General features: G+C 38.7%; 1 protein-coding gene across 4 annotated transcripts in view; it reads left to right on the top strand.

Annotated features, from left to right (window-relative positions):
* The window catches only part of DCLK1 (doublecortin like kinase 1), a 230,980-nt gene that overhangs the window by 9,131 nt on the left and 194,555 nt on the right, over positions 1–27,294 (top strand). For all 4 annotated transcript variants that reach the window (XM_065730235.1, XM_065730236.1, XM_065730239.1 and 1 more), the window contains exon 3: positions 5,308–5,654. In XM_065730235.1, coding sequence (XP_065586307.1) covers positions 5,308–5,654 — 347 coding nt within the window. The remainder of the gene's footprint in view (positions 1–5,307; positions 5,655–27,294) is intronic.

The raw sequence follows: 27,294 nt of genomic DNA, 5'->3' as shown, positions 1-27,294 counted from the left end.
ATGGGGATAGTCTGAAATTGTTGTCACATCCCCTCAGAGATTCTTCCTGTCATTTGCTTATATAGAACCAAGGAAATGGAAGTGAAAAAATACCTGTTGAGCTGGGGTTACCAGTCCCCTTCCATGCTCTCTTCCACTGTCTGTTGTCCAGTCCACTGGGCACTAAGCATCTTCACCAGGATGTCTCACTACCGGAGCGCGATTGCTGCACTTTCTCCTCCTTGTCATCTTGTAGATGAACTTTCTGTTCCTTGTTTTTCCACTTTTACAAGGAATCAAGGCTATTCAATAAATTGGCAGTTTGATAAATGGTAAGTGCTTGCCTCTGATTCCTTCTCCAGAGTTTCCACCTAAGGCCAACTGTGGCTTCTGTATGAAGCCATTTTAGGCCAAGTTGCCTTTAGGACAGAAAAGCACCATGGCTCATCCTTTCAAAGAGGTACTGGCTTGGTCTTTCTCCAGTTTGCTAATATTCTCATTACCAGAAAACAAATTAACTGCTAATGCCCAAATGCCAAAGGGAGGATCAAACACTTGGATCAGTGCTTACAGACAGTGATTCAATGTCTCTTCAGCAGCCACCTTGTATACATTTATTTGTATCTGAAATACATAAGGATTACACATACCTATAATTTTAATGCATTAAGTGTGTTAGAAAGTTCTGTTGTGACCTATGAGAATATCCTTCATTTTTTAATGGCTCTAGTGGTTCAACTGCACTATATTTTGAAAGGTATATAACTACAGGTAGTAGATGTTTAAGTATTAATTATGGTTTCTGATGACTAGCTTCTTGATTAGTCTCTAGACACTAACTTTTTTTTTTAATTGTTACACTTAGAAATTCTGAAGTGTTGAATGCTGGCAGAACTTAAATTACAAGATTACAGCTTCAAGGAAAGAAAACAAACATTGTGTCTTCTTTTTAAACAAAGTGGGATGCATTTCATTCAGAGTGATGCTGTGAGAAGCTGAGGGGGCATGAGGGCTGTCTGAAAAAGAATTCTTCTCGTTATTTAGTAATGACTCTTTTTCCTAAATGTTGCATGTCCAGAACCAGCTGGATGGTCTCTCCTTTCATTTTCTAACAGTTGTTGATGCAGAGAGTCAAAATTTCATTAGGAAGAAAAGGCTGCACTGGGAGCTGCTCACTTCCCTCTCTTGGGGAGATGTGATCTAATGGATGTTTTACATAGGCTGTGCCCTATACCTTTGTCTAATCTGACTTGGGTTGGGAAGAGACTTCAAGGATCATCAAGTTCCAGTGCCCCTGCTGCAAGCAGTTGCCAACCACTAAATCAAGTACTAGAGGAGGTTGCCTGGGCCCCCATCCAACCTGGCCTTAAACACCTCCACGGATGGGGCATCCACAGCCTCTCTGGGGCAGCCTGTTCCAGCACCTTGCCACTCAGTGAAAAGCCGATATCTCCATGTGGGGCCTCATGAAGGCAGAGTAAAGAGGGACAATTGTCTCCCTCACTCTGCTGGCCATTCCTCTTCTGATGCAGCTCGGATACTCTTGGCCTTCCAGGCTGCGAGCACACACTGCTGGTTCATCTTGAGTTTTTCACCCTTAAATCAAGCATTCAGAGATCATTTCCTGTAAAGTTTACCACCTTCTTCCAGTTGCCAGTCAAAGCTGGAGCTTGTGGGGGGTGTGTTTTGTCCTAGAGACTGACATGGGATAAGAGCTGGTGGTTCTTTAGTCTTGTTACCCCTTGAAGGTGTGGGTTGTTGCTGCTCTGGTGCTGATCAGAACCAAGGGAGCTTCTGGTCAGCAAATTCCAGCTTCTGTCTTCCCTCTGGTATAAATCACTGCTGTGGTGCTGTAACATCAGTAACCAAAACAAACAAAAACAACAAAAGCATCATCACCTTATTAGTTCTAGTCTTGTCCTAGCTACAGCAAGCCTGCTTTATTGCAGGCTCCAGTTCAGGCTGTTGAGCCACAAACCTCCCAGGCTCTGCATTACAGCACCTGGGACAGTCTTTGGAGGAAGAAATTGCAAATACACAGTGGCTTTTTTGGACTGGTGCTCACTAGGAAACTTATTTGCAGTCTTCTCTTCTTAAGGTAACTGTGAAAAGGAAGAAGGGATGAAAACCAAGGAGGAGGCTTTTTGTCCTTTATATTGACATCTCCTCTATATGTAAGCAGCATAAATGCTAAAGGATTTATCTAGATGTTGAAATTTCTAGCTCCCATCTGCATGAGTCCTGACTTCAGGAAGTTTAAGCTTTCTCTTAACTATTCCAAGGATCAGGAGTACTCAAAATTTGCTGAATGTGACCATAAACCATAATTTACAGATTTTGTGAAGAGATGCTTTTTAGGACTACAGTTGTCATCTGGTTTGTGTCCTGCCAGGTCTTACCCTTAGAAACACCCACAAATGACAGCTGCGGTCCCAGACAAACTTACCACAAGTTTTCTTATGCTTCAGGCAGAGTCTTGAAGGTTTATGCAGTCTATATTGTGACACAATTGGAAAGGTCTCTATTTTTTCTTGTGTAAGATAGCTTTTGCTACAGATATTTAGTCTTTCAAGGGTTTGGATGCTCAGTCTCTAAGACATTCTGTATCTAACTTGAGCCTCTTCAAGGGAAAAAGATATTTTTCCCTTGGCTGCAGATGTTTTATTGGTGTAATATAGCTTGGTTGGAAATGAAGAAGGGTAAAACAGTCTGTTAAAACAATCCCACTGCTTCAGTGACTGTTTTATGATCTTTTACACAAAGTTAATTTTGTAGCTAAGAGCTGACATTCTGTCGTATGTTACAAAGAAGTCCACTAACCTTGAAATAAAGGAGGTATTAGTAATCATGTGGAATTATATCCTTTCAGGAAAGCGCACCAAAAGTGTTCTCAATAAACTTAATGTAAATCCTCTGGGTATGCAGTGTATGGCCATTTGTTTATGCACCTACCCTTTAAGAAGTCACTTTTAATGTGGAAGATATATTTCCTTTTAATAAGGACATAATCCTTATTTTAAACAATTGAACAGAACAATTCTGATAATACTGACTCTGAAAACCAATCAGATTTTTTTTCCTTTGTTTTTTTCCCTCCTTCCAAAGAGGAGGAAAGTGACAAACTCAAAGATCAGTTTTGCTTAAAAAATCACAGATCTGCTAGAAATTTTTGGTTTTGACTTCAGCAAAGTATTTTATACAGCTGTTACTATCATATCAAGGACAGTCCTATTCATATCATGGCAGGATCCTTTAACTGTTCTGTCTGTGCAGTAATGAGTAGCTAGTGCTAAAAATATTGGACTGGGTTTTGGATAAAAGAACATGCCTTGTTTGATTGCTGCTCGATCATTAATGCTGCTGAGCCTTTTTGTTCTGTTGTTACCAGATATATATCATTTTCTGTCATGGTTAGAAGAAAGGTCTTACCTTTGTCTTAAGGTTAGCACAAGCACTCTGTCTTGGATTCCTTTCTTAATGCTTAAGATGTTACTGCAAAGTGCAGATGGAGTTGAAGTTACACAATGACTAGCAAACATTGGAATGTTTTACTTCATCTCCCATTCCACTTTTTGTTTTCTGCTCTAGTAGAGCACTAAAAGAAGAATAAAAATCTTGTTTGATCTTATGCTGTCATTGCGTTTATCTTTTCAGCTTACTGGTCCATCTTCACTTGTTGCTCCGAGTTCCTTGGTCTTTTCTTGGAGTCCTTCAGCTAGCTTTCTGATAATTACTGTGCAGCTTCCTATTACTGTTTCACCTTTGAGCATCATGCCAACTCTGCTTGTACAAGACTGGAAGCTCTTTTGCATCTCAGGATCATAGGAAGGTTCCCCCTCACGTTCCCTTCCCAGTTTTAACTATGGTAATTTTGTGTATTTGCTAGCATTCTTTGTATTCTTGTGTGCTCTATCAGCTGGGGAGTTGAGGGCCCTGAAATCTTGACAACTACAAGAAAAACTGAATACTTTGCAATAATTAAACTGTGACTCCCCATTACGTAGGCTAAGGATCCTTCAAAAATTCTGTTCTGGTGTGTGGAGAGGATTTGTTCTGTGCTGTTTGGCATGGGAAGTGCATCTCACGTCTCACTACATTTTGTTCTTTTTTTGGATACCTTGAGATAAGCTGCTAACATAAATACATAAGTATCTTTTCTGAACTGTTGAACCCAGAAGAATTGAAACATCTCAGATGTTTCAGTGGTATAGTTCAGGATAGGGTTTTGCTTTTTCTGTAATCCAGTTTAACTACATGCTGCCAGAAGGTGTGGTCTGGTTGTTCTAATGTTGTTTAGTGAGGTTTTTGTTGTATTTTTTTTTCCTCTCTTGCAACCAGGCGGTGTCCTGGTTCAGTTTGTTGCAATGTTGAAGTATTGCCTTTGTTACATGCCATCAAATCAATTAGCTGGTCCAGCTTACCTAGTGCAAGTGGCACTGCAGTCCGTCAGGCTCAAGGAAGGGGTTGGGAGCGCACAAATGGGTGCTTATTTTTCTCAAAAGCCTGCAGCTGAAATGGATTAAGGAATAAAGATCTGCTGATACTATTACTGGGGAACTGTAATGTAGCCAGAAAATGTGCATGTGGAAATGCTGAAAATATTTCATTGTAGATAATGTTCCAGTAGAAATCTGAATTGTAACCAACTTTTCCTTAAACTATGGTTTAAGCTGTGGTTCCCACTGTGCTGGGAGGGGAGCTCAGTAATTCCTGCTCCTTCTTCCACTATATAATACCTTGAGTCAACAGAATAATATAAGATTGGAGTGCATATATTCTGGTTTTATGTTACTTAAAGTTTCAAATAATCAAATGTTAAACATTTCCTGTGATGTTTCCACCTACCTTTTTCTGAAAGTAATGCATAACCTATAGTTTTTGCTATTGTTTTGTACTATTTCCTCTGAAGTGTTTGGGGCCTGCTGTTTTGTTAGGAGGCATGAAGGCTGGTGGACTACTGTGAAAATGGGCTGGGGCTGGACAGCTGATTAGATGTGAATGCTGTTTATTGGTGGTAGCAGTCCCTACTTCTGATAGTGCTTTCTGAAGTGAAAACCACTATGTTGAAGAAGTTCATAACAGCATTTTCTTTACTTCAGCTGATGAATGTTCTTTAGAAGATAACCTTAGTCTGTAGCATCCGAGAAGGGAAGATGTCAATGCCTTAAGCACTGTGGATCAAAAGTGATAACAGTAAATGTTTAGTTACTGAGAAGGGTTTGATTTTTATTTTTTTTTTAATTTGACTATATATTTTTTTTTTGCCCTTCCTTTTCTTTTTCTCTCCCTCCAATCTGACTTGCTGGTCTGACTCTTCTGTTTCTGCAGGGGAAAGCTATGTATGTGGTTCAATAGAACCCTTCAAGAAGCTGGAGTACACGAAGAATGTAAACCCAAACTGGTCAGTGAATGTTAAGACAACTTCTACTTCTCGTTCAGTGCCGTCTCTTGCCACTGCTAAAGGAGGTACTCCAGATACAAAAGAAAATAAGGATTTCATTAGGCCTAAACTAGTCACTATCATCAGAAGTGGAGTGAAACCACGGAAGGCAGTCCGGATTCTGCTTAACAAGAAGACAGCACATTCATTTGAACAGGTTCTTACCGATATAACTGATGCCATCAAGCTTGATTCAGGAGTGGTTAAACGTTTGTACACACTAGATGGAAAACAGGTAAGAATTTTCATCATAATCATTCTCAGCATAAAAAAAAAAAGGATAATTTTCCAAGAGGAAAATAATAGTATTTAAGAAGAAAATTACCTTTCTCTGGAGTGAATCTGGAATCGAGTCTTCTTCTGTTCATTATGTAAGATCTGTAATGGGTTCAGGAACATAATCATAAAGCATTTATTGGCTTCAATGATGGTCATGTTGTTTGCAATAAATAATAGCTCTAAATCTGTCAGTCAAAAGTATGATGTGGTTTTGGCTATGCATGCTGGATACCTGGGACGAAGGATGTTAGTTTAAATAAGCTTGTTCTGTTAAATTGCACTGTTGAGTCACTATATTTGCCTTTCTGCAAACTGTAAAATTGAAACATGAGTAGAAACATTTCACCATGCTAAATTCAGGTCTACTGCTTTCAAGAATGGGCAAATTGAGTCTTACTGCAGCTAGAATGGTGTCAACGGTTTACGGGCAGGTTCGGCCCGGTTCCGTGACGATTGGTGCGGGGGACCCACGGACCCACGCCCCAGGAAAGGGGAAGGGGGAAAGGGAAAAGGGAAAAAGGGAGATGGGCCTAGGAACAAAACAGCAGCAACGATCTGAGGAGGAAAGCTAATTTACTAAATAGATATCGGAAAGCAAAATAACACAATATAATACAATATAATTGGAATTAAAGCTAATAAATCAAGTAAAATGAGCAAGAGAGAGTGTCCGATAAACCGAAGGCCTTACGCTAACGCTGAAGGCGGACGGCAGCGAGCACCCACTGCTGAGTCCATCCCAAAGGAAAGAGAATGTCCCGTGACCGCAGACAGTTTTTATCTTTCCCTCAGAGCGTAAACACGTAAGAACGCAAAGCATCGCAAAGTCCTCTGGGGAATGGAGTTCTTCTTCTCTTCTGAGACAGGTATACCTGGAACTATCGATGATCCACGGAGCTGGAACATTAACTCTTTAACTCTAAATGCACTACATGATGTTATGATGTGGAATACCAGTACCAAAAATCATAAAACCATGACAAATGGAGAGGAAGCTGAAAAGGTTAGAAAACATGAGGCTTTTGCCTTTCACAAGAAGCCAGATAGGGTTAACTGTGGTGCCCACATCTGTTAAGGATTCTCTTGTAGGTAATGTTCAATGAGACACCATCAGGCAGTGTCTCTGCTGACTAATTGAACTGTGATGTGGTGAAAATTTTTCAGAGGCTTCTTATTGAATCAGGGAGGAAGGGACAAGGAAAAAAAATATTGAACTCTAATCCTACTTCTTTTTTGTCTTTCACTTTATTTGTAACTTATCTATGAACATATATTAATTATAGCAGAACTGGAGAAGCGGTAAACGTGATGAAGGACAAGACTAATTTCAGCATGACCTGAATTGATTTAGAGCAGTGGTGACTCTAGAGAAATGAGGAAGATACTTGAATTTTCAAATGTAACCTTTTAATCTGAAGACATGATACAGGTATAGAATGTGGGCAGAGACACGAGCAAATGGTCTCACTGAGAAACTGCTGAGGAGACTAAGATATTTCTACTTCACCTGTTTTACAGTTTATCTGTGAGTCACTAGGCCTAGATACTGCTAACAGTGTAGCTATCAACAGATGGCTTGCAAAATATGTTTGATGCAGGTAAATACTTCGCCAGCTAGATCCAGTGGTGAGCCTCACATGTCCGTAGTTACTGAGGTCAGTATGTGGGCATAGCTCTGGAAACAACTACAGCAATACCCTCTGATCTGAGAGATGGCTGGTTAGTGGACAAGCTGCTTATTCAGAGCACTGGTTCAAATCAGGGCCAAGTCTGGACTGATCAGAAATCCCTTCCATCTGTTGTTTTATATTGGTAACCTCTGACACCATTTACAGACAGTTCTGTTCTTGATGACTGCATACACGCTTTTAACGATCTCATTACTCTGGCTTCTCTGGGGACTCAGACTTGGGGCAAAAATGTTTGCTTGCAGTAAAGGTAAGGTGTGTTTCAGGGGAAGCTCTCAATTTATGTTGAGATGTGACTGTCTTGATGATATGACTGTCACGTATTCCAGACTTCCCTACGTGATTGTACTTAAAATCAAAAAGTATTCTTTCATCTTTTTCAGAGCTTTAGTTGCTAGAAATAAAGTGCTGTTCTATTACTGGGCAGAAAAGGAAGATGAGTTTTCCCTGACAAACATTGTCAGAGTTCACTTGAATACTTTTTCCAGTCCAGGGATTTGAGATAAGTTTAAATCAACAGTATACTGGGGCATTCGTTACCTACTTCGCAGCATGAAACCCACCCTCAAACTGGGCGTTTGTTAGCTACTTTTCAGCATGAAATGTCAGTGCCTAGTTGCTCTACCCAGAGGCAGGTGTCTTCAGCTCTTCCCTTTCTGTCCTGCTGAAACTGTATCACTTTCTGCCTGCTACATTTGTAAGAGCAGGGTCTCTCAGGGGAGTGTGCATCATACTGATGTCTGGAGACTTTGTTCCCTGGGTGTGCAAAGCAGCTTTGCTGGCAGAAAGGGAAATCAATGACCTGTGCCAGTGGGAGCAGCCTGTTGCTCCCCTTGTGCAGGGAAGTCATTGATTTCCTGTGCTGCTGGGCAATTGCTGCTCCATTTTTCTCTGCCAAAAGCCTGGTCTCCCAGATGGTGCTGGGGGCATGATGATGGATTTCTTTATTGCTAAACTCAAGCTATGAATGATTACTGGGAGGAAATCCATAGTAATTCCTTTTTTTTTTTTTCCAGTAGTGCTCTTAGTAGGGAACTTCTCTTATAACTCTTATTTGAGCCTGGAAGTTTCTGGGAAACCTTGGGTTGAGTGGTTAAATCTAGCAAATCTGTGATTAAATCCTCCAATGCTAACTTGAAAAGCAATAAAATCTTAAAGCTCTGAGCCAGGAAGAGTAATTTACTGTAAGGATAAGAGGGTAAAGCTCTCCTACGATTATTTGTTGATAGTGTAACTTGGAGGGAAGGCTGTTCTCTTCAGTCTCTTGAATTATTTTATGAGAACATCACTGGAATTGCCCATCAGTGCCAAGAAGTGGAGTAAGACCCATACGTCATTTGTGCAAGTGGGCCCTGGGGTGTGCATACTACTGTTGGGCACCATCATAAAATGCCTCAGGCTAGTCAGAAGAAAGTGATAGATAGGAATAAAGGTTGTAATGGTTATGTGAGTTGGGTAGTTGCCCCATATCGATGCTAAGCATTGAGTAGAATCATAGAATATCCTGAGTTGGAAGGGATCCATAAGGGTCATTGAATCCTACCTCCACACAGGACCACCTCAGACTGTAACTGAGCTTCAGTGCTTTTCCTCCTGTAGTCAGATTGGTTGTGATGTTATCTGGTGTAGGGAACCTGCTTTGGCAGGGGGGCTGGACTCAATGATCTCTTGAGGTCCCTTCCAACCCCTATGATTCTATGATATTTTGATTTGTATCTCTACAGTTTTGTTCAGTTAAATGGAATTTAAGTGATGACCTATGAAATTTGATGGAGGTGGTTCTTGGACAGTCAATACCTGAACAAGTTGGTTGGTGTTATCTGGTAAGAAGGAAGTTCTCCTGTGTGATTCTGTTCTTCTGAGTGATTATTCCATCACAAATAATAATAATAATAATTCCTTGATTTTTTGGAAAATTTAGGAAGTTTTGGCACACTGTGCTTGGTTGTTCTTGAGAACAACCTTGATCAAATAGGTACCCTGTGATAGCCCTTTCCATTTTTAATGCTAGAATAGCAGAGTTTTCATGCATATAGTTTAGTTTTGTTTAAAATTCATTTCTCTATTACAAACTGAGTGGCCTAGTGCCTTATAGCTTCCTTATAGCTCAGGTCAGACAGTATTTTAACCTCAAGGTTTCTGAAACTTTTAGAATATAATTTCTTTTGTGGAAAAGGACCACAAGGTTAGAACTGTATTCTGATCATGTAACATGTCAGTGGCCAGCATTTAGTGTACCCTCCTAGTTAAATTATTATCCTTCTTGAAACAGGATAGGATTTGTGCATAGGCTATATTAGAAATAGTCCATTTTTTAATGGGTGTAATTTATTTATTTACTCATTTAGTAGTACAAGGAACTAATGCTGTTTGTGCTCTAAAAGAAGAGTGAGAATCAGTTCCTTGTAGGATACTGCCTATTTTGAACGAGATGGTGGGACTTTCAGAAGTGTTTAACAGCCTCCTGAGCTCGGGCCAAACTTAAAACCAATCCAGGAGGAGGTCTCAAAATTTTCTTCTTGCCAACTTTGCTGTGTATGGAAAACAAAAATAGAATGAGTAGGTTTAATGCTGCCCGTAGGAATTCAGATCATGAGGCTGTACTTACTGTAAGTATTACTCATGTTCTAGATTAAAAGGCTGTTTAAGTACATTAAGAAAAGGCATTGTAAGTGTTGACTCTTAATATTTTCATGTACTTGTGCAGGGAAGGAATGCTTTCTCATAGCTAAAATATGCCTTGTTTTCCTGTGACTATTCCTGTGACTGTTGTGTCTGTTTGGTTTTTATGGAAGTGAGCTTTGAGATGGAGCCAGGTTGGTGTGTTGCAAGCTCAGTTCTCTAGCTTCTGTATAATGATGAGCTTCTAGAATAAAACCAAATGGGAGAATGTTAATGAAGGTCACATGTTAAAGCTGTGTGAAATTGTGCCTTTTTTTCTTCTTTTTGAAGGAATGATGTAGTATGTATTTGTGCAAAGTATTTGCAGTTTGCATGTTTAGACAGAGGCTTAAGTTTGGACAAAAGCACTTTATCACCTTATCAATCCCCCATCTGCTTTTGGAGGAACAAATACCTGCAGTGTGATGGGATTCTCTCATTTGAACAGGTGGTTTGTTTAGCTTAACTAGATGTGGTTATGCAAATTACTTTTCAGTGTATGCGTGATGCAGTGGAATTCACTGCAGACAGGCAAGTGGTCAGTGGCTAAAATAGCAAAATGAAAGTCATTCTGTGCTTTTTAAGAAGAAATGGAAAAAAAAAAACAAAGCAACAAAGTATGTTCAAATTACATTACCTTTAGAAACAGGAAATGTATCTACTGGTACTTGAGTATGGGAAGCAAGTCTGTCAATAGCTTTTGCTTTAATCAGTTAAAATAGTCATACAATTTTTTGACTGCTGCAAGTAGTATTACAGAACTGGAATGCTTGAAGCTTGTTTATTTAGTATAACATGTTGATTTTTTTTTCTTTTGTAACCCTGCTGCAAGGGGTGTATCTTATGTTACAAACTCTATTTCCTGTAGAACTCTGTCTGCGAAATCATCTAATATCCTAGTTTTAGTAAAGAAGTAGTACTAATGCTTGAAGAAAATGACTTCTCAAGGAAAAGAAAATGACTTTGCATCTACAGCTAAACTGGCATGTTCTTTTTTATTCTTCACAAGAACATATTCAGTGATGATATCTATATTCTGCAGTAAATTCTTGACCAAATATGCCCTTTTTGTAGGATGAATTAAAGATCTCAAATGTCTTTCTCTAGACTTGAAGTGTCCTTGATACACAAAAGCCTACATAAATCAAGGTAGCTATCAGTGATGGGAAAGATATTCTCTACTTAGCATTTGTATACTGTGGAAAAATTTAGACAAAAATGAATATTAAACAAAAAATTTATTTGCAGCAGGACTTGTTTTGTGTGAGCTCTGTAATCTTCATTCCATTCCTCGAATAGAATAGACATTTAATTTTAGAGGTGAATAACTGTGCATGTTTTTTTTTATTTATTCTTCACTTGAGATGTATACAATTTAAAATTATTGATATTTTGAAAGATGTGGACAGTAAGTGCAATTTTATCTACTATATGAACCCACTCGATTATGGAAACTATCTTCTCACTTGTAGCTCCCACCAGAGTGGAGGTGATTGACTGGAGAACCATGCTGAGTTCTTTATGAGATGTAGCTGTGTGGATGCTGATTAACAGGGGAAAAATATTAAATAAGGTGGCATCTGCAAATCACACAAGTGTTTTATCAGGAAAGCAACAGCTAAGGAAACTTGTCCTTATGTTTTTGAAGTGGTTCATTAATATTGTACTACCACCTGCCATGTTCCTGTGTCAGCAGGGGAGCTGAAACCTGTTAAGCTTAGGTTGTATATATAAGCTGCTCTTTCTGAAAGAGGTTCTAATATGAACACTAGAGGATAAACCCTGTAAATACCCATGCTGCCTAACTTCAGACATGAAGTTTTGGGTGCTTTCAGAGAGATGCTGATGGACTATGACGTTATGTATCCATGAAAGGTGCTTTCCAAGAGCAAAGAATGTCTCTTCAGCTTTTGATATACCTCACTTTCCCTCCTTCCTGTTTAGTGTATTTAATCAACGCTTTTTTTATTGCTCTGGAAGATATAACATTCCTGGCTTTGGCCTTTTGAAATTAATTGGGGGGAGGGTCATGTTGAGAAAAATAGCTATCATTCAATAGGGGAAAAGGCCCACAGGTGCTTCTTGCAGACATGATAAACTGAAAAATAAAAGCAAAAATCAGTGTCTGGAACTAACCCATCTCAGCAGGTGGTGATACTCACTGGAGACCCTGAACAATTTCCTTGATTACTGTTGAGAAAAATGGACTTGACTTGAAAAACAGACCTTCATAAGAAAAAAAGTCATAATCTTTCAAAATCAGACAAAGGCATACTAGAATAGACAGTTTGCTGGCAGTTGAAGTTACCCTGGTGTTAAAGGAGAGCTGTGATAAGTCCTTGAGCCTGTGTGACTGTGTGTAGGCTGGTTTGATGTCACATTATGACGTTGACTAACAGTTTTAATTGTCAACCAAATAAAGCCTTCTGTAAAGGAGTGAACAGAAGCACATTCCTAATTGAAAATACTGTGTTCATTTGTCTGGTTCTGGTTCCTGTTAAAGTGAGATGGACGGCAGTGTTGCACTTTCTCTGAAAGCCCTCTCACAATGTGGGTTTCCAGGGCTGCCGACTGGCATCCTGTATGTACTGTGAGCTGGCTTTGAAAATGGAGAAAATCCTGTCTTCTGCAAATTCTAGATTGGCTTTCATGCTATGTAGAAGAGAAATATTAATTGAATAAGACTGAAAGCATGCATATCTGCTTCAGTGCATTTCTAATAGCATGTAAGTTGATCTTACTGTACTATAAAGACAACCAACTATTCATTAGAGTGTTTGTGTAAAGGAGCACTACTTATTTGTTTTTTGGAAGAATCATTTTTCATCTCACAAATGTGGAGTAGCTTGTCTTTTCTCACACAGTGCTTCAATAGGAAGGAGATGGTCTTGTTATTCAAAATTTACATTACTGGAGTAAAATAAGTGTCTTTTTCCTTCACATCTGACACTATATAGACACATAGAGAGCTTCTTCTCTCTAGGTGTTCAATTTAACTAAGAAGAGCTTCTTATCAGTTTAAGTTCTGATTTGTATACTGCTGTCCAGAAAAGCATAGGAGGAAAACAAATGGAAACTATCTAAACTATATGGTTCTATTTACTGTGGATTTACCTGTATGGGATGGTTTTGGTTTTTTTTTTAATTTTAATTTTAATTTTTTAATTTTACTTATATATTTGTTTTGTTGAAAGAGGTATTTGAAAAGCAACTGTAAATTTCTGTGATGCTGTATGGATAGCTTGTAGATACAAGAATGAGTTTAGTGGTGGTGAATGAAAGATATCTGCTTGCCAGTAGCACGTGGTCCTCAGGTATTCTTTGTCAGCAGCTGAAATTTTTCTTGCAATGCTTTGAAATAACGATCTTCCTAAACTTTGCCTGTTTTGCTCCCTAATCCCATTAGGATACTGTATTTCATGACTTTCGCTGAATGAGCTGAAGACTTTATGGTGGATGTTTTCAAACTGTTGTGCTCATTGGGATGATTTTGTTTTTAGTCCCTGAAGCTGTTGTTATTTAGAATACCTTTTTTCATTGGCATAGATAAGTGTTTTTCCTTCTCCAAAGTGGTATGTTGGACTAAAATTATACAAAAAGATAATGTATTTTGTCCTTGATTATTTATTTCCACTTAATTAATCTTTTTTCAACATATTTTTGCTAAGTTGCTCTGTAGTAGGAAAATTTTCTGTGGGTGAGCAGTGGATGAATGGTGTACTCACAAAATGGTCTTAAAGTTGTTGATGGTGGAGGGAATGGTAGTGACAGATGACCCAATTTTGTGCCTTACTTTTCTAGTTAAGCTTTGCAGAAAAAGAAACTGAGTTCATAAACTGCAGTAAACTGTGAATGGTCTAAACTTATTTTCAATGCTTTCATGCTCCTTTAGCTATGCACTTCATTATCTCTTGCAGAGAGTGGGAGAAAAAACACAAATCTCTTTAGGTATTTGAACTATTCTTCCGTAGAGACTAAGTGTGGGACACTGACGTACTTCTGAGGTGCTCATCCATTTAAAGATGAATCCAGATCTCTTAAACAACTGCTGCTGTATTCTTAAGTTTGATATAGAGTTGTAGTTCCTTATATTTGTGACTGAGGACTCTACTATGAGTTTTAAAAGAAGTGGGGCGAAGGCCTAGAGGGTCTTAAAGATGACAAGAACATTAAGTATTATTAAATCAGTGAAGAATAATCTATTCTGTCTTTTTCTCCCTCTATTCCCTTTTAAGCTTGATGTTAATTTGTTCAATCTTGTAGGAAGTATTCCAGTAATCTCTTCTGAATCTATGTTCCCACTGCTGTGCCCCAGTACATGGGGGCAGAATGTTCAGACTCAATCAGATTTAAGAACTAATACAATTACCAGTAGGTTAAAATGTTTCCATTGTATTGCGTGAAGACAGTAGTTGTCTGAAAACGGATTAACTTTCTATAAATAAGTCACCTCGATGGGACTGCCTTCATGATGTCACGCTCCATTAACCTATGACAAAGATTGCAAGATAACATGTGGTTTGTCCTGAAATTTTTATTGAACACTTTCCATTACTTTTTTCCTCTCATGAACTTCTGAAGTAGGTCAGAGCACCTGCTACAAGATGTTTGTGCTTGAGAAAGCTGCTGAGGGGAAAATTGAGATTCTTCAATAGGACTGAACTCTTGAAGTCACAGATAGAAGAGCAAAGAAATATTTGGGGACTTGAGGCATGCAGGACAAAGTTATGGTACTTTATGCATAAATAAAAATGAGAACAGATGGGTTTGAAACTGTCAGAGATAAGCTTAACTTTACAAAGCAAGCAGCAAAGCTTTAGAGAGCTTTGAAGTCAGAGTTTGATGTTACTGGAAATAAAGTTGTTAAAGCTGATTGCCTTTCCTGCATCAGTTGTTCTGGTGGATTTGGTTTTCTATTAAATGCTGAATCTCAGAAACTTCTTCTGTTAAAGCTCAGGGGAGTTTTACACAGCTTAAAACTGTAGGAGACATTTAATCATTGCATGAATGGAGAGAGAAATCTCAGTTTGAACTGGTTTTAATTATCTTTTTGGCTTGATTTAAGCAGTAATTTTCTCAGAGCTTCCAGTCAGTATGGGAAGACTGGATGCATCTAGTGGAATAGAGGGATTAAAAGTGGGGGAAGATGCTTATTGCCCAAAATGTGCATGCAGACTTCATAAATAGTATGTTTTCTTAACCTTCTTCTGTTTCTCTATGAATGAAATCAGTGTTTGCATCTTATACCCAGGTAAGATCTGAGTTATTGATAATGCATTATGCAGAGTGTTCAGGTGTCACGCATACATGCCCTTTGGAGATGAAATAACTGAGAAAGAGGTGAACGCAGTGTGTTGTAGGGGATGGTCCTGGCATGTTAGGTACTGATAATGAGGAACTCTGTTTGCATGTGATTAAACTCACGTATCCTGTAATTCCATCCTCAAGCTTGAGAATAAAAAGGTTAAAAACACAGAAGCTCACGGTCGTGAAAAAGTCTGTATGTGTCACTGCTGATTCTGAGACAGGATAGTCTACTTTCTGTGTTCTACTTGCTGTGGCTACATGAGCATGAATAAGGTCACTGCACCAGTGTGGATATGGTGGTGATAGCTGAAGTTTACAGCCAAGCAGTTGGGTTTGGGGTGCATGCACCTGTATAAAAAAAAATTTCCTCTATTTTCTGTTGCCATCTGCAATGATACTGTGCCTAATACTGTATTTTTGCTTCATAAAGATAGCTCCTGTACTCCAATATATTGCTTCCTAAATATGCCTGAAGAAGAAAATTTATGAGCTTTAGAGGAAAAGAAAATATTTAGATGTTTCAGTTTCTAAACCAGAACACATCTGTTCTGGGACAGGTTGAGTTTTTCAAATTCTCTGGAGGAATCTGTTTTAAATAGATTGTGATTTTGGGGAATTGGGAACGAAAAGTGCTATCAGTGTAAAATTTAATAAGGTAAAAATCTAGTAGTTAACGTAGCAAAGATAATCAAGTAGCCTATCAGAAATACAGGGACAGAAACCAGGTAAGAGTACAGTAAGGCATAATATGTGAAGGTTTTATTAAAAAAGAGGTACTGAACACATTGTTGCTATGAAATGGCAGAAAAGTGTATGTATGTGGGAGAATGAAGTAAGGAGTGTTTAGTGGTTGTACTGTTGATTAGAATCCTGTGGAAGTATTTGTATTAAGGACCGTGGTAGTTCACTCTGGGATTCCATTAACATGAAACTGAAAGAAAACCTTTTGTAGCTGTGTGTTGTAGTTAATATCTGACATTTTTGGCTGAAGTGCTCAAATGTTACTGGGCAAGCATAATTAATTTTGTTTTGATAAAAAGCAATTTACTTGAGCATTCACTTATTTTTTTAAATCAGACAGCTTAGTGGAGACATGAGCAAGAAGTGATCCTGAACATCAGTTTTAAAACAGTGAGGAAATTTTAAATTTGAGACTAAAGGTGCAAGAAGATGAAGATGTATCGAGATCATCATAGGTTAATTGTATTTGTAGGTGTAACACCTTGAAAAATACTTTTTTAGCAAAAATCATGTTGCTGTTTTAAATCTGTTTAAAGCATCAGTATCTAAATGAAGACAACAAAAAGAAGGGGCTTTCCTATATCTTATGACATCAGTGACATTTAGGGGGAGTAGCTTTTAAATGCACCGTCTCTGTGAAAATGAACCCTCCTATCTGCAGATGGAAGGCTGTTCTAGAAAACAAAATCAAGGTCTTGTTTGTCTTGTGCTGAGTCCAAATGAATGTCGGTCATCTCTCATTGCCTGCAGTAGAAACTGCAGTCCTAAATGTACAGGAGAGGGAAGCGACTGAATGTCATGTGGTGCCTCTGTAGGAAGAGGAAGGCTTTAATTGTTTTCCTCTCTTACAGTCAAACAGCCAGGAGAACTACTGATGTAAGAGCCTGGTGCTCTGAAAAAGGAGCTGCACTGTGGCTATACTATTTGACGTTCTTTACCAGTGCCTCCAGTAACTATCCTTAAAAAGCTCTTCACTGGATAGAGAAGGCTGTTGCTTTGCTCATAGTTTCAAACAATAGTTTCAATCTCATCCTGCTGCTGCAGTGAAACAGGAATGCTAGGGTGTTATGCAGTCATCAGACTTACTGTGTGTATGTATGTATACGTACATATAAGCCACATATTTACAGCATATATATAGCTTTAAGCAGCCTGTCACATTTAACATTACCTGCAATCCTGAAATGACGGGCAGCCTTACAGCTCCAAAAAAGAACCTAGGTAGAGTTTTCTGTATCTCAAATCAGTGATAGTCTTTGTATTAACGTTCTTTGAGACGTGTTACCAACTTTCCTTAAATTTTTTTTATTCTAAATTACTCTTGATTATTCCCTGGAAATAGCCTTTGAATTTGTTGCAAAAAAAGCTCCTTCCTTTCCACACTGAAAAGGTGTCAAGTCTTTTTCGGCTTGTCGTATCAGCTGAAATGTATTTTTGAGGTGTGTGAGAACGTTAGAAAAGACACAAATTCTGCTGTCAATTTAGGTTGAAAGTGAAGGGTAACAAGGTTGAGAGGCTTATGTAAAATCAGACTGAGGCATTTTGTCTTTAGCATAGTATACGTTTTTCATTTTTATATCAGTACTTAGTTAGGCTGATTTCACTCACTTTGAAATAGTGACTTAGAGGAGAAGATGGTTATTTAGAAGTGAGGGTGAGGGTAGGCACGGACAGAAGTTGAGGGAACAACATAAAGTTATCATGGATTATGCTAATACATGGGAATTGTGACGCTAGAGACAGTGCAGAACAATAGGGAAAGGGGAGTTTGCAGAAAGTAGCACAAAAAGCTCACTCTGCTTATGCAGGAGGTCAGGAGAAGAAATGACCTCATGAAACTTATCAGTACTGTGGTAGTAGAACAGATATTGGTATTCCCACTGCAGAGGGAAATATGCTGTCCTGTGGCAAATTACAAATAATGTACCCTGAAGAGGGAAGAGAGCATTCTGAACCCTGAAAACGTAGATGCTGGTTCCAGGGTGCAGCAAGTAATTAAAACCTTTTACAATCTACACATGCTATGATGTATAAACCTAGCATAAATACTTGGATACAAGTCTGAAAAAATGTCAACTGTAGACATTTCTCAAGAGTTAATTTGCCAGAGCTTTTTCTAACAGAAAAAAAACTTACCAAACAGAGGACTGAATGGCCTCAGTAGCCTAACTTTTCATTTTGTTTCTGCATGACTTTAAAATCCACTTCTGTAGGCTTCTTGTTCTCCAGTTATTTTTTTTTCAGAATGGATTTAACTGCCATGAATAATGACATTCTGAGTCAACTGGCTAATGCTAACAAATTTGTAGTACTGTGACACAGCCTGCAGTACAATAATGAACTAAATTAACCATGGTTGTGGGTTGTTGCTTTTTTTTTTTTGATGGTGTTCTCATTCATAAAGCTTTGAAACTCTCTGAAGACTGTCTTCAAACATGTTATTTTGTCTAGACCAAAGCTATTTAACAGCACTGCAAGGCAATTGGGAAACTGTACGTTTTCTAGTTTTTTTTTCCCCCTTCCTATCAGTGGACTATATCCAGTAAAGGTTGGAGGGGAAGCAACAGAATGTGTGCTTATATGTTCTTCGGGGTGATTTTTCGTTCCCCCATTGAATGTAATTTCCTGAGCAAGATTATGATTAATCTATTTCTAAGAGAGAGATTATTATTATTTAATGGCCCTATGGAATTCAAGTTTAATCCCTTCAGGAATACCTGCATAAATCTCCACTAGTCAGTAGTTTGACTGCTGTGGAATAGCAGGTTGGAGCTGTTCTGTGTGTCTGTGTATGCATACACTTGTGCTGTACCCCTGCACACAGCACTAAGGTGCTGGGGAAGTGTTTGATATGCTTGTGTTGCAGAATGAAGCATCCATTGCATATTTTAAAGTTAGGAATGAAAGAGGTGTTAAAATATCCAGAAACTTTGTATTCTGGATTTAATGTATGTCGCTTTTGCTGCTGCATTGCAATGAATTAATAGTTTGACAAAATGAGTTTATTTTTTCTCTTGAGGTTGAATGCCAATGGTAAAGTGAATGTTTTGCAGGCAGTGAAGGATGGATTTGTTGCTTACTGTTTTGAAGCATGATGTTGTCAGATATGCAGGTGGAGTTTTATTAACTGAATTCTGAGATCATGGGAAGCTCAACAAGACTTGAGAATGGACCAGAACTTTAGCAGAGAAGAATGGGGACTGGTTAATGCAAAGCCTATCTTCACCTGTCTTTCTGAAAACAGGAGAATGTGCAATGGTGTATTTTGGAGCTGACATGCTAATAAAAACTTCTTAGACTATGGCATACAGTCTGTAAAGAGGCAACAGTGAGTGATACTTAACTTTTTTGCTGTTAGTGAAGGTGACAGTGCATCTGACTAGCTGAACAGTTGAAGTATAAAAGCTCTTCTGAGATGGTTAACATTTTCTTACTTCTATCAAGCACGTTTAGCCTGCATGTACAGATCTTCCATTCGGTTAAAAGGATTCAAATTCTGTCTTATACCAAGAAATATAGATACAGAAATATCTGTATGATCGCAAATATATCCTTTGGTTTATATCCCTAAGGAGAGAACTAATTAATGTATGGATTTTTTACATACATAGATAAGGTATTAAACTGAGGGAACTCTGAAAATGGATAGAAGGCAATGGCCTCAAATTGCATTGGGAAGGGTTAGATTAGCTGTCAGGAAGAATTTCTTCATGGAAAAAATAGGCATTGGAACAGGCTGCTCAGGGAGGCAGTGGAGTTCCTCATGCCTGGGAGTATTTAAGAGATGTGTGGATATGACTGTTAGGGATGTGGTTTTAACAGTGGAATTACAGTGTTAGATGAATGGTTGGATTTGATCTCGGAGGTTTTTTCCAACCTAAATGATTCTATAAAAATTGTCCAACTGGTGTGTGTGTATTGTTTTTCCTTTTGTATTTCATAATTGTTTGATGTGCAGCACTACTCTGGAGGAGCTGCTTTCCTTTAGCTCTGGTGAATGTTACTCACCTGAGATCCTTAGTGATGATCACCAAATTTTAGTAAGAATTCCAGCCCAGTTTTCACAGTTCACTGAGTAGCTGTGAAGAAGTACGCTTGTGTGAATAATTTTGCTCATTTACAGGAAGTCTCAAGAGGAGACTGGTGATTTTATTCTTGCATGTTCTTTTAAACTTACTGATGTGTTCAGTTTCAGACTACTTTCCCAAGGAAATAAAGCCAGAGACAATTTATTTCAGCCCTTGCCTAATACGTTTTGAACCTACTGGTCTGCTAAAGTCAAGCTCGAAGGAGCAGTCACAATTTAGATGCAATTTCAATTACTTTGTGGAATTTTATGGCTGAGTCAGCCTCAGATGGATACCCTAGGTGCTGGATTACTGGTCCTTTTGCGGAGGTAAGGCAGACAGAAATCTTCTCATTTCTGTTGTTTTTGGCAGTATCCAGCTGGTCTTAACAAGCATAGTAGGTACTGTCCAGACAGTCAGTGCACAGATCTTTCACAAGTAGCTGTAACTACTCTCTCTCTTACCCTCTGGAAGTGTCACAGTGAGTTGGAAGGGAATTGCAGGTAATGCAGCATGAGAAGAGTACATCCTGTGCCCATTAGTGAGGCACCTGTCATCAGTGTTCAAGTCTTTGTGTACAAATATCATTAGGCTCTCCCCCTTCTGTCTTTGTATCTCAAGTATATCATACCAAATAGTTAAGCTGCCTGGCTAGGCACCTGAACATATTTTTTTCTCCTTGAAAGCAGAACTGGTCTTCTGTTTTGCCACCTTCTCTTGGAGAATGCAGCATGTGGTGTTTTTTCTTTTCTTTGTTTGCTGGTAAATTTTCCTTTTGTGTGTTCTCCATACATACACATATGAAAAAAAAAAGCATTCAGGAGCTGCATATCTCTGGCATGTGTCCTTTACTACTGAAGACAAAACATGTTGTACTAATAAATAAGAAGTGTGAATGAACATTCCTTGATGCAGTTTTTCTGTCTTCTCAGTATGTGAAGACTCATTTATCCTGCTAGCCCAGGATATTCTGGGCACACCCCTAGCCAGTTGTTCTGTACCTTTTCCCCTTACTTCTCCTTTTCCCTGAAAGAAAAACACTGCCTGAAATGGGAAGAGTTCAGCTGTGGTATAAATTTTCAGGTATGGATGGAGTGAACCAAAAGGAGAGAGGGGCTACTTGCTTCTAACGTGATGAAACAATAGCTGTCTGTAAATCCAGTGTACTTTGGTTTCCTCTATTATTATTTTTTCCAATGGGAATTCTGTAGGAAGTACTGCAGAACATACCCACCCTATTTAGGGTTGCCTTTACAGTTGCTTTGTTTCAGAGTTTTTATAAATTAGTCTTTCCTGTTTCCGTGGCAACTCACTTGTCTGCATTGGTTGCCAAGGAACAGCTCCTGCTGCACAAAGGACAGGGACACTCTACTCAGTGACTTCATTCTTGGCACTAATAGACAGAGGAGAGCATAAGCTTGGTGCTCTGTGGAGTATGGTTTCCTTATTGACTGCTGGAATGAACACTGCTTTTATTTTATTTTTTTGCTTTTAAGTGTAATTAAGATGTTGGTTTCTCTTTCCGAGTCATCACAAGTCTCCTGTTCTGTACAAGAAGACTCCTGTGGTCTGTAAGAAGTACAAGAGGTGTAATAGTCACATATGCATAGCACACTGAAAAAAAAATGCATGTTTTGGGAATGGTTTAATATGCTATACAATAAATTGTGTGATTCTCCAGAAAAAAAAAAATAAATATATATATATATATATACATACACAATGTAATATAAGAAATTCCCTATTCTGTGGATTTGTTGAGAGCAATTAACGTTCTCGTTAGGTAGAATTAGAAGTGAGCACTGTGAAGGACACTCCTGGACACGTGGCTCTCTGGAACACTAAAAAATATTTGTCTTATTTGACCTCTGGTATAACTGCAATCTGGATTCCCATCTGATGGTTCTCTGAAGAAGCACAAACTGACACCTGTCATCAGCTCATCAATTTTCTAAAATGGGTGCAGACAGAATGAGCATATTCTGAGTCATAATTCTGTGTTAGTGTAAAATTTTTATTTTGGGAGCTGTCTTGCAGCTGTCAGTGGTATGGTTGTGAGTTTGAGTACATGGTCTCAAAGTAGTTAAGCGATTTGTTTGGGCTTTTCCAAACTAGTACATATTCAAAGGAGAGTATTGATTTACCTTATAATTCTGTAAGTGGTAATCAAGTCTTCAAACAGTACAAGAATTTTGATTGTAATTAATACCCAAAATGTTATGTGTGGCATAGACGTATTACCAAATCTACTTCTGTGAAAATAAAAGGATGAGAGAATTTGGTTCTTCTTTATGGGCTAATGTGGACACAGAGATAGGGTTGGGAATATCCACAGGGAGGGTGAAGTGAATATGGCCAGTAGTTTGTTGCGTGCAGAAATGCAGATATTTGTAGCAGGAAAGCTACTTCATGATACTGTCTGCCTGCAGGTGTGTAGGAACAGGCCATGCATACTTATTTTCTGTTGCACCTAAAATGCCAAGAGGAATCTGCTATCACAGTGTGCCTTTCAGGGCACAAGGAGAAGCTGAATTATGAGAAATTTGTTAGTTCTATGATTTAGGCATAAAGTTTGATTACTTGTAGCCACATTACTTTTGTAGGCACTGAGCAGAGGCTAGCAGCAGGCCAAAAAAAACCACTTTGTTCTTCTAGGTCAGTTTATTCAAAGTCCTTTGTTACCCTTTAGATTAGAAGTGGCATGTCTGTGGGCTAGCTCAGGATTTGACTTGGTTTGGATTAGCCTAGAAATGCGTTGACCTGAGTGAACTGGAGTTCAGTCTCAAGCTCTAGTCACTGAACGTTGTTCTCAGCTTGATGGCTGACTGAGTGGAGTGCAGGTTTATCTCTGACTGTTATCAATTTAATTGCTGAATTTATTATTTTTTCACGTTAATATAAATGGAGAAGTGTGCAAACCTTTCCTGTGTAGCAATAGAAGTAATTTGTTTGCTAGGGAGGGTATTCATAAGAAAAGCAATAGTGCAGTCGTCTTTGATAAAGCTGTTGGAAATCCCTGAACAATAACTTGACGTCAATGTTTGATAATCTAGATACTAAATTTCAAATATTGTACTGCACCTTAATCAAACCAATTGCATTTTTCAAGCTAAGAATAAAGCAGTGAATGCAGCACTGGTATTTCAGTGTGAAAACAGAAAGCCCTCAGCCCCAGTTTGAACCAAATTTGCTGTAATCTGAAAATTTTGAACAGGGACAACAAAGCATATGAGTATACAGGAAAAATTTACCTATTTTAATTAATGCTATTGATAGCAGCCTGTCTTCTGTATTTTCTCTTTCTGATACTATATTCCATGATATAGGCCTTGCAGTGTTCTTTAAAAACCATTTGAGGAGTATTAAATGGGAAGCATTGAATTTTCTTTCTGTATAACACACTTAAAATAATTTTTGACTGCCCAAATAGCTTTACAAGTCACTCGAGGCATGATACTTAAAAATTATCTGAATCAATTATATACGAAAGCATATGTAATGTAAAAGTTATAGCACAGGCTGATAAAAGCAAAGTAACTAGATTAAGTCTTTGACCTGAACTTGTCCTTTTGAACCACCTGCAGGGTAGCACACAGGCTATAGGCTGAGTGGAGGTACTCTGAACTGTACCAGTATTCTAATCTCTGAAGAGAGAGGTCAATTTGAAGGCCTGTGGTCACTGTCTAGATATTTATTAAATAAAAAAAATGTGTATTATAAAAAAACAATTAAGTGGGAGAAAAGGACAATGGAATATTAGTGATCATTATTTCCTCTGTTACTATTAAGAGTTTTATCTAAATGAGATCAGACATTCAAATAGTGTAGATCCTGGTCAAATTGGAGATTTTTTCCTTCCCTCTTATATATCAGACTTTAAAATCTAGGTATAATACTACATATCTACACAGATGCTTTATTTAAAGTACGTGTTTCTCCATTCCATTTCTCTTTATAAAATCAAATGAACTGGTGAATATCAGTTTCTCAGCATCCTTATTATTGATAAGGACTTGAATTGGGAAACTCTTAATTGCCAGTTTGGTGCAGCTCTCATAAGATGGCATTACTCTGTAGCTTGCTTGCACTGCCTGATATGCTGGCATTGGCAGGGCTGCTTGTGCCAGTGGCTCAGCGAGTATCAGCACAAAAGCTACATTAGTCAGCCCTTTTGGTGCCATCAAAGTACTGTGCTTGTTTAGATGGTGGGTGGGGGAGTGTTTGTGTTTAACAGTACAAGTTCCTAATAGTTCAGTCTCATAGGAGAGTAAATGAGTTTTGCTTTTAGTGTTTCTGCACCGCCTTATGTAGCTTACTGAAACACATCCCACTCAGAGCTGAAAATTAGCCTCTTTTTATACTGCCTTCTGAGTATCTGGAAAAGAGGAAGAGATGCTAATTTTAACCATGATTACTTCACAGAATATCTTAAATTTAATGAAACTACAATTCAGATAAGAGATGGTAACATTATGTTGGAGCTGGGCTGTGAGAGAAAGTTCCTTAGCATACTTGTATTTCCAAAAGAAACAAGTTCAGCTAACCAGCCTCTTTGGATAAATTTCCTTTAAGAGTAATTCAGAAAACTGTTAGCACAGTACTGAGACTTTTCTGCAACCTCGCTAAAAATCAGCAGGTGACTGGAATTTCTATCTACTGTTGTGAGTGATTGCTGTCTAAATACACTGGTAGGATGGTTTGAGCTAGACAAGACCTTGAAGACCATCCGTTCCATGCCCTCTGCCATAGTAGGAACACCTCCCACTTGGCCAGGCTCCCCAACAGCCTCACCCACCCTGGCCCTCTATCTGTCCAGGGATGGGGCATTCCTTTCCCTGGGCCTTGCCATGCTCATTGTGAAATTTCTTAACAATTCTAATTTAAATCTGTCTTCCTTTGAAAGTCATTACTCCTTGTTCTGTACATTGATAAGGAGTGATTCTCTACTCCCTCTTCCATAAAATATCCACTCACAGTCTAAACCCTATGTTTAATAGCATCGTCCAAACACTTGAACTCTGGCAGCTCAGGGCCATGCCCACTGCCCAGGGCAGCCTGTTCCGGGGCCCAGCCATCCTCTGGTGCAGACCCTGTCCCCATCCCCCAGCTGCCCCTCCCCTGACACAGCTCCATGCCGTTCCCTCGGGCCCTGTCGCTGTCACACAGAGCAGAGCTCAGCGCTGCCCTCCGCTCCCTGGGAGAGCTGCAGCCATCAGGCCTCCCCTCAGCTGCTCTGCTCCGGGCTGAGCAAACAAACAAATAGATCTGAATTACGTGTAGTTGTACTATATTGCTATTGATTTAATAAAGGCATTGACAATCAACTGTGTGATACAAGGGAGTCAGTACACTTCACAAGGTGTTAACCCTTTTTAATTCTGAATGATTAGTCAAATCAAGCTTTGCGTTAGAAGCTGAGGATGGACTATTGGGTGTGCATATAAATACAGAAAGTGATAAAAAAATCCTATTCTGATCCCTTTCTGCAAAATTCTGAACCAATATTTTTTGCTTAATCTTCCGTGCCATGCCTCACTTCAGAGCTGCTTCAGTTTTGGGGAAAATGTTTAGGGTTGTTTTCTTTTTTTCTTTTTTTCCTTTTTTTTTAGTTTTTATTTTTTTGCTCCTCACTATTGTTAATAACTGTAGTTAAGTGTTGGCCTTGGTGTCTTAAAACGTCACAAATGTTCACACTCCTTTAGGCCTGTTGATCATTTTCCTGCTATCTTGCACAAGTTTGGTTGTGCTAAGGTCTTTTTCTCAGCAACAGTTAAATATGGATGCAGGATAAGGAAGAGACAAAGTTATCAAACTTGTGCAGGTTTTGCCTTTTGGCCTTTTCTTTATATCCTGAGGTCTTAACAGCTTTGTCTCATTGTTCATGGCAACCTACAGCCATTTCTTAAATTCATATCTTTTAAATTATGTTTTTGTATTTGGGAGGAATCTGGCCTGGTACTCTGTGGCTGGTGTTTAGCAGCAGCAAGGCAGTCCCTTGGGCTGTGCTGGGCAGCCTTCCCAGGTGTGGCTGCTAGCTGCAGCCAGCTGTAGGGTAGGGATGAGGTTTCTAATTCTTTTTGCTATTGGGAAATGACATCTAGGGAAGCACTGCATTGGCTCAGGCCAGAAGTCTGGTTTTGAAGGGCAGAGAATAGCAGAATGTTTCGAGCAAGTTGAATTTTAATTGGCAAAGTGTCTGCTATTGCCTCTAGTATGCAAGTTAGTTGTGCTTTGAAGGCAAAGAATGAATCGAAGAACTGACTTGTGTATCTGTGGTGTTTAGATTGGATTTTTTGTTTGACTTATGATTTCCTGCTTGCTGATATTAGAAAGGAGTTGCATTTTTAATCTGATTCTTCAAATGTTAATCAGAATATCTGTTAAATCAATTAGTTATTTTTATTTAGACAAGACCTCAGAATAACCTAGCCTTGATTTGCTTGCATCTGTGCAGCAAAGCATGATGCTTTTCTTGATAGCTTTCTCTGATCACTGTACGATACTCTGAAAAAACCCTTGTGAGTCGTTGTTTGGCAGGTACATGGTGAGCTGCAGGATCTAACTGAAAGCTGACAACTTTTCCACATCCTGCTGATCTTGGCCTTGTTGCAGAATAGTGGTTGTCTCTTGTATGTAGGACTTCCAAATCTTTGTCTTATCTTAGACAAGCTTTTAATCTTGGTTCTGGGCTAATGGTCAGAAAAAATATTTGGTTTGAAAGAAGTGCAGTGCACAGACACATAATGTCTTTTGTGATACTGCTTCTAAGAAGCAATTCCAGAACCAGAAGCTGTTTATTTTAGTGTGGCTTCTTGCTCAGGCTTCAGAGTAGTAACTGTGTCAGTCTCTTCATCACAAGCACTTGAAAATGAAAGAGCAAATGATGACAATCAGTGTGATTATTTTAAAATCCCAAAAATGAAGCATTGCTTCCTTCCCACATTACCTCCTGCCTTTTTTTTTTCCTCCACTCAATGATTTCAGCTGGGGATAGTTAACTGTTCTGTGGTACATCATACTGTATGCTGAAATTAAAGTTGGAAGAGTATTGCATAATTGCCAGAAACCAGAATTGGGCATTTTAAATTACAAAATATGACATGATTCCTGAATAAAATTGTGCATTAGCAAT

Source organism: Cyrtonyx montezumae, unplaced genomic scaffold (genome assembly GCF_038088225.1).
Source record: "Cyrtonyx montezumae isolate F1298 unplaced genomic scaffold, pur_monq_1.0 scaffold_12, whole genome shotgun sequence".
Classification (NCBI taxonomy): domain Eukaryota; kingdom Metazoa; phylum Chordata; class Aves; order Galliformes; family Odontophoridae; genus Cyrtonyx; species Cyrtonyx montezumae.
This window is presented reverse-complemented; position numbering and strand designations above follow the sequence as displayed.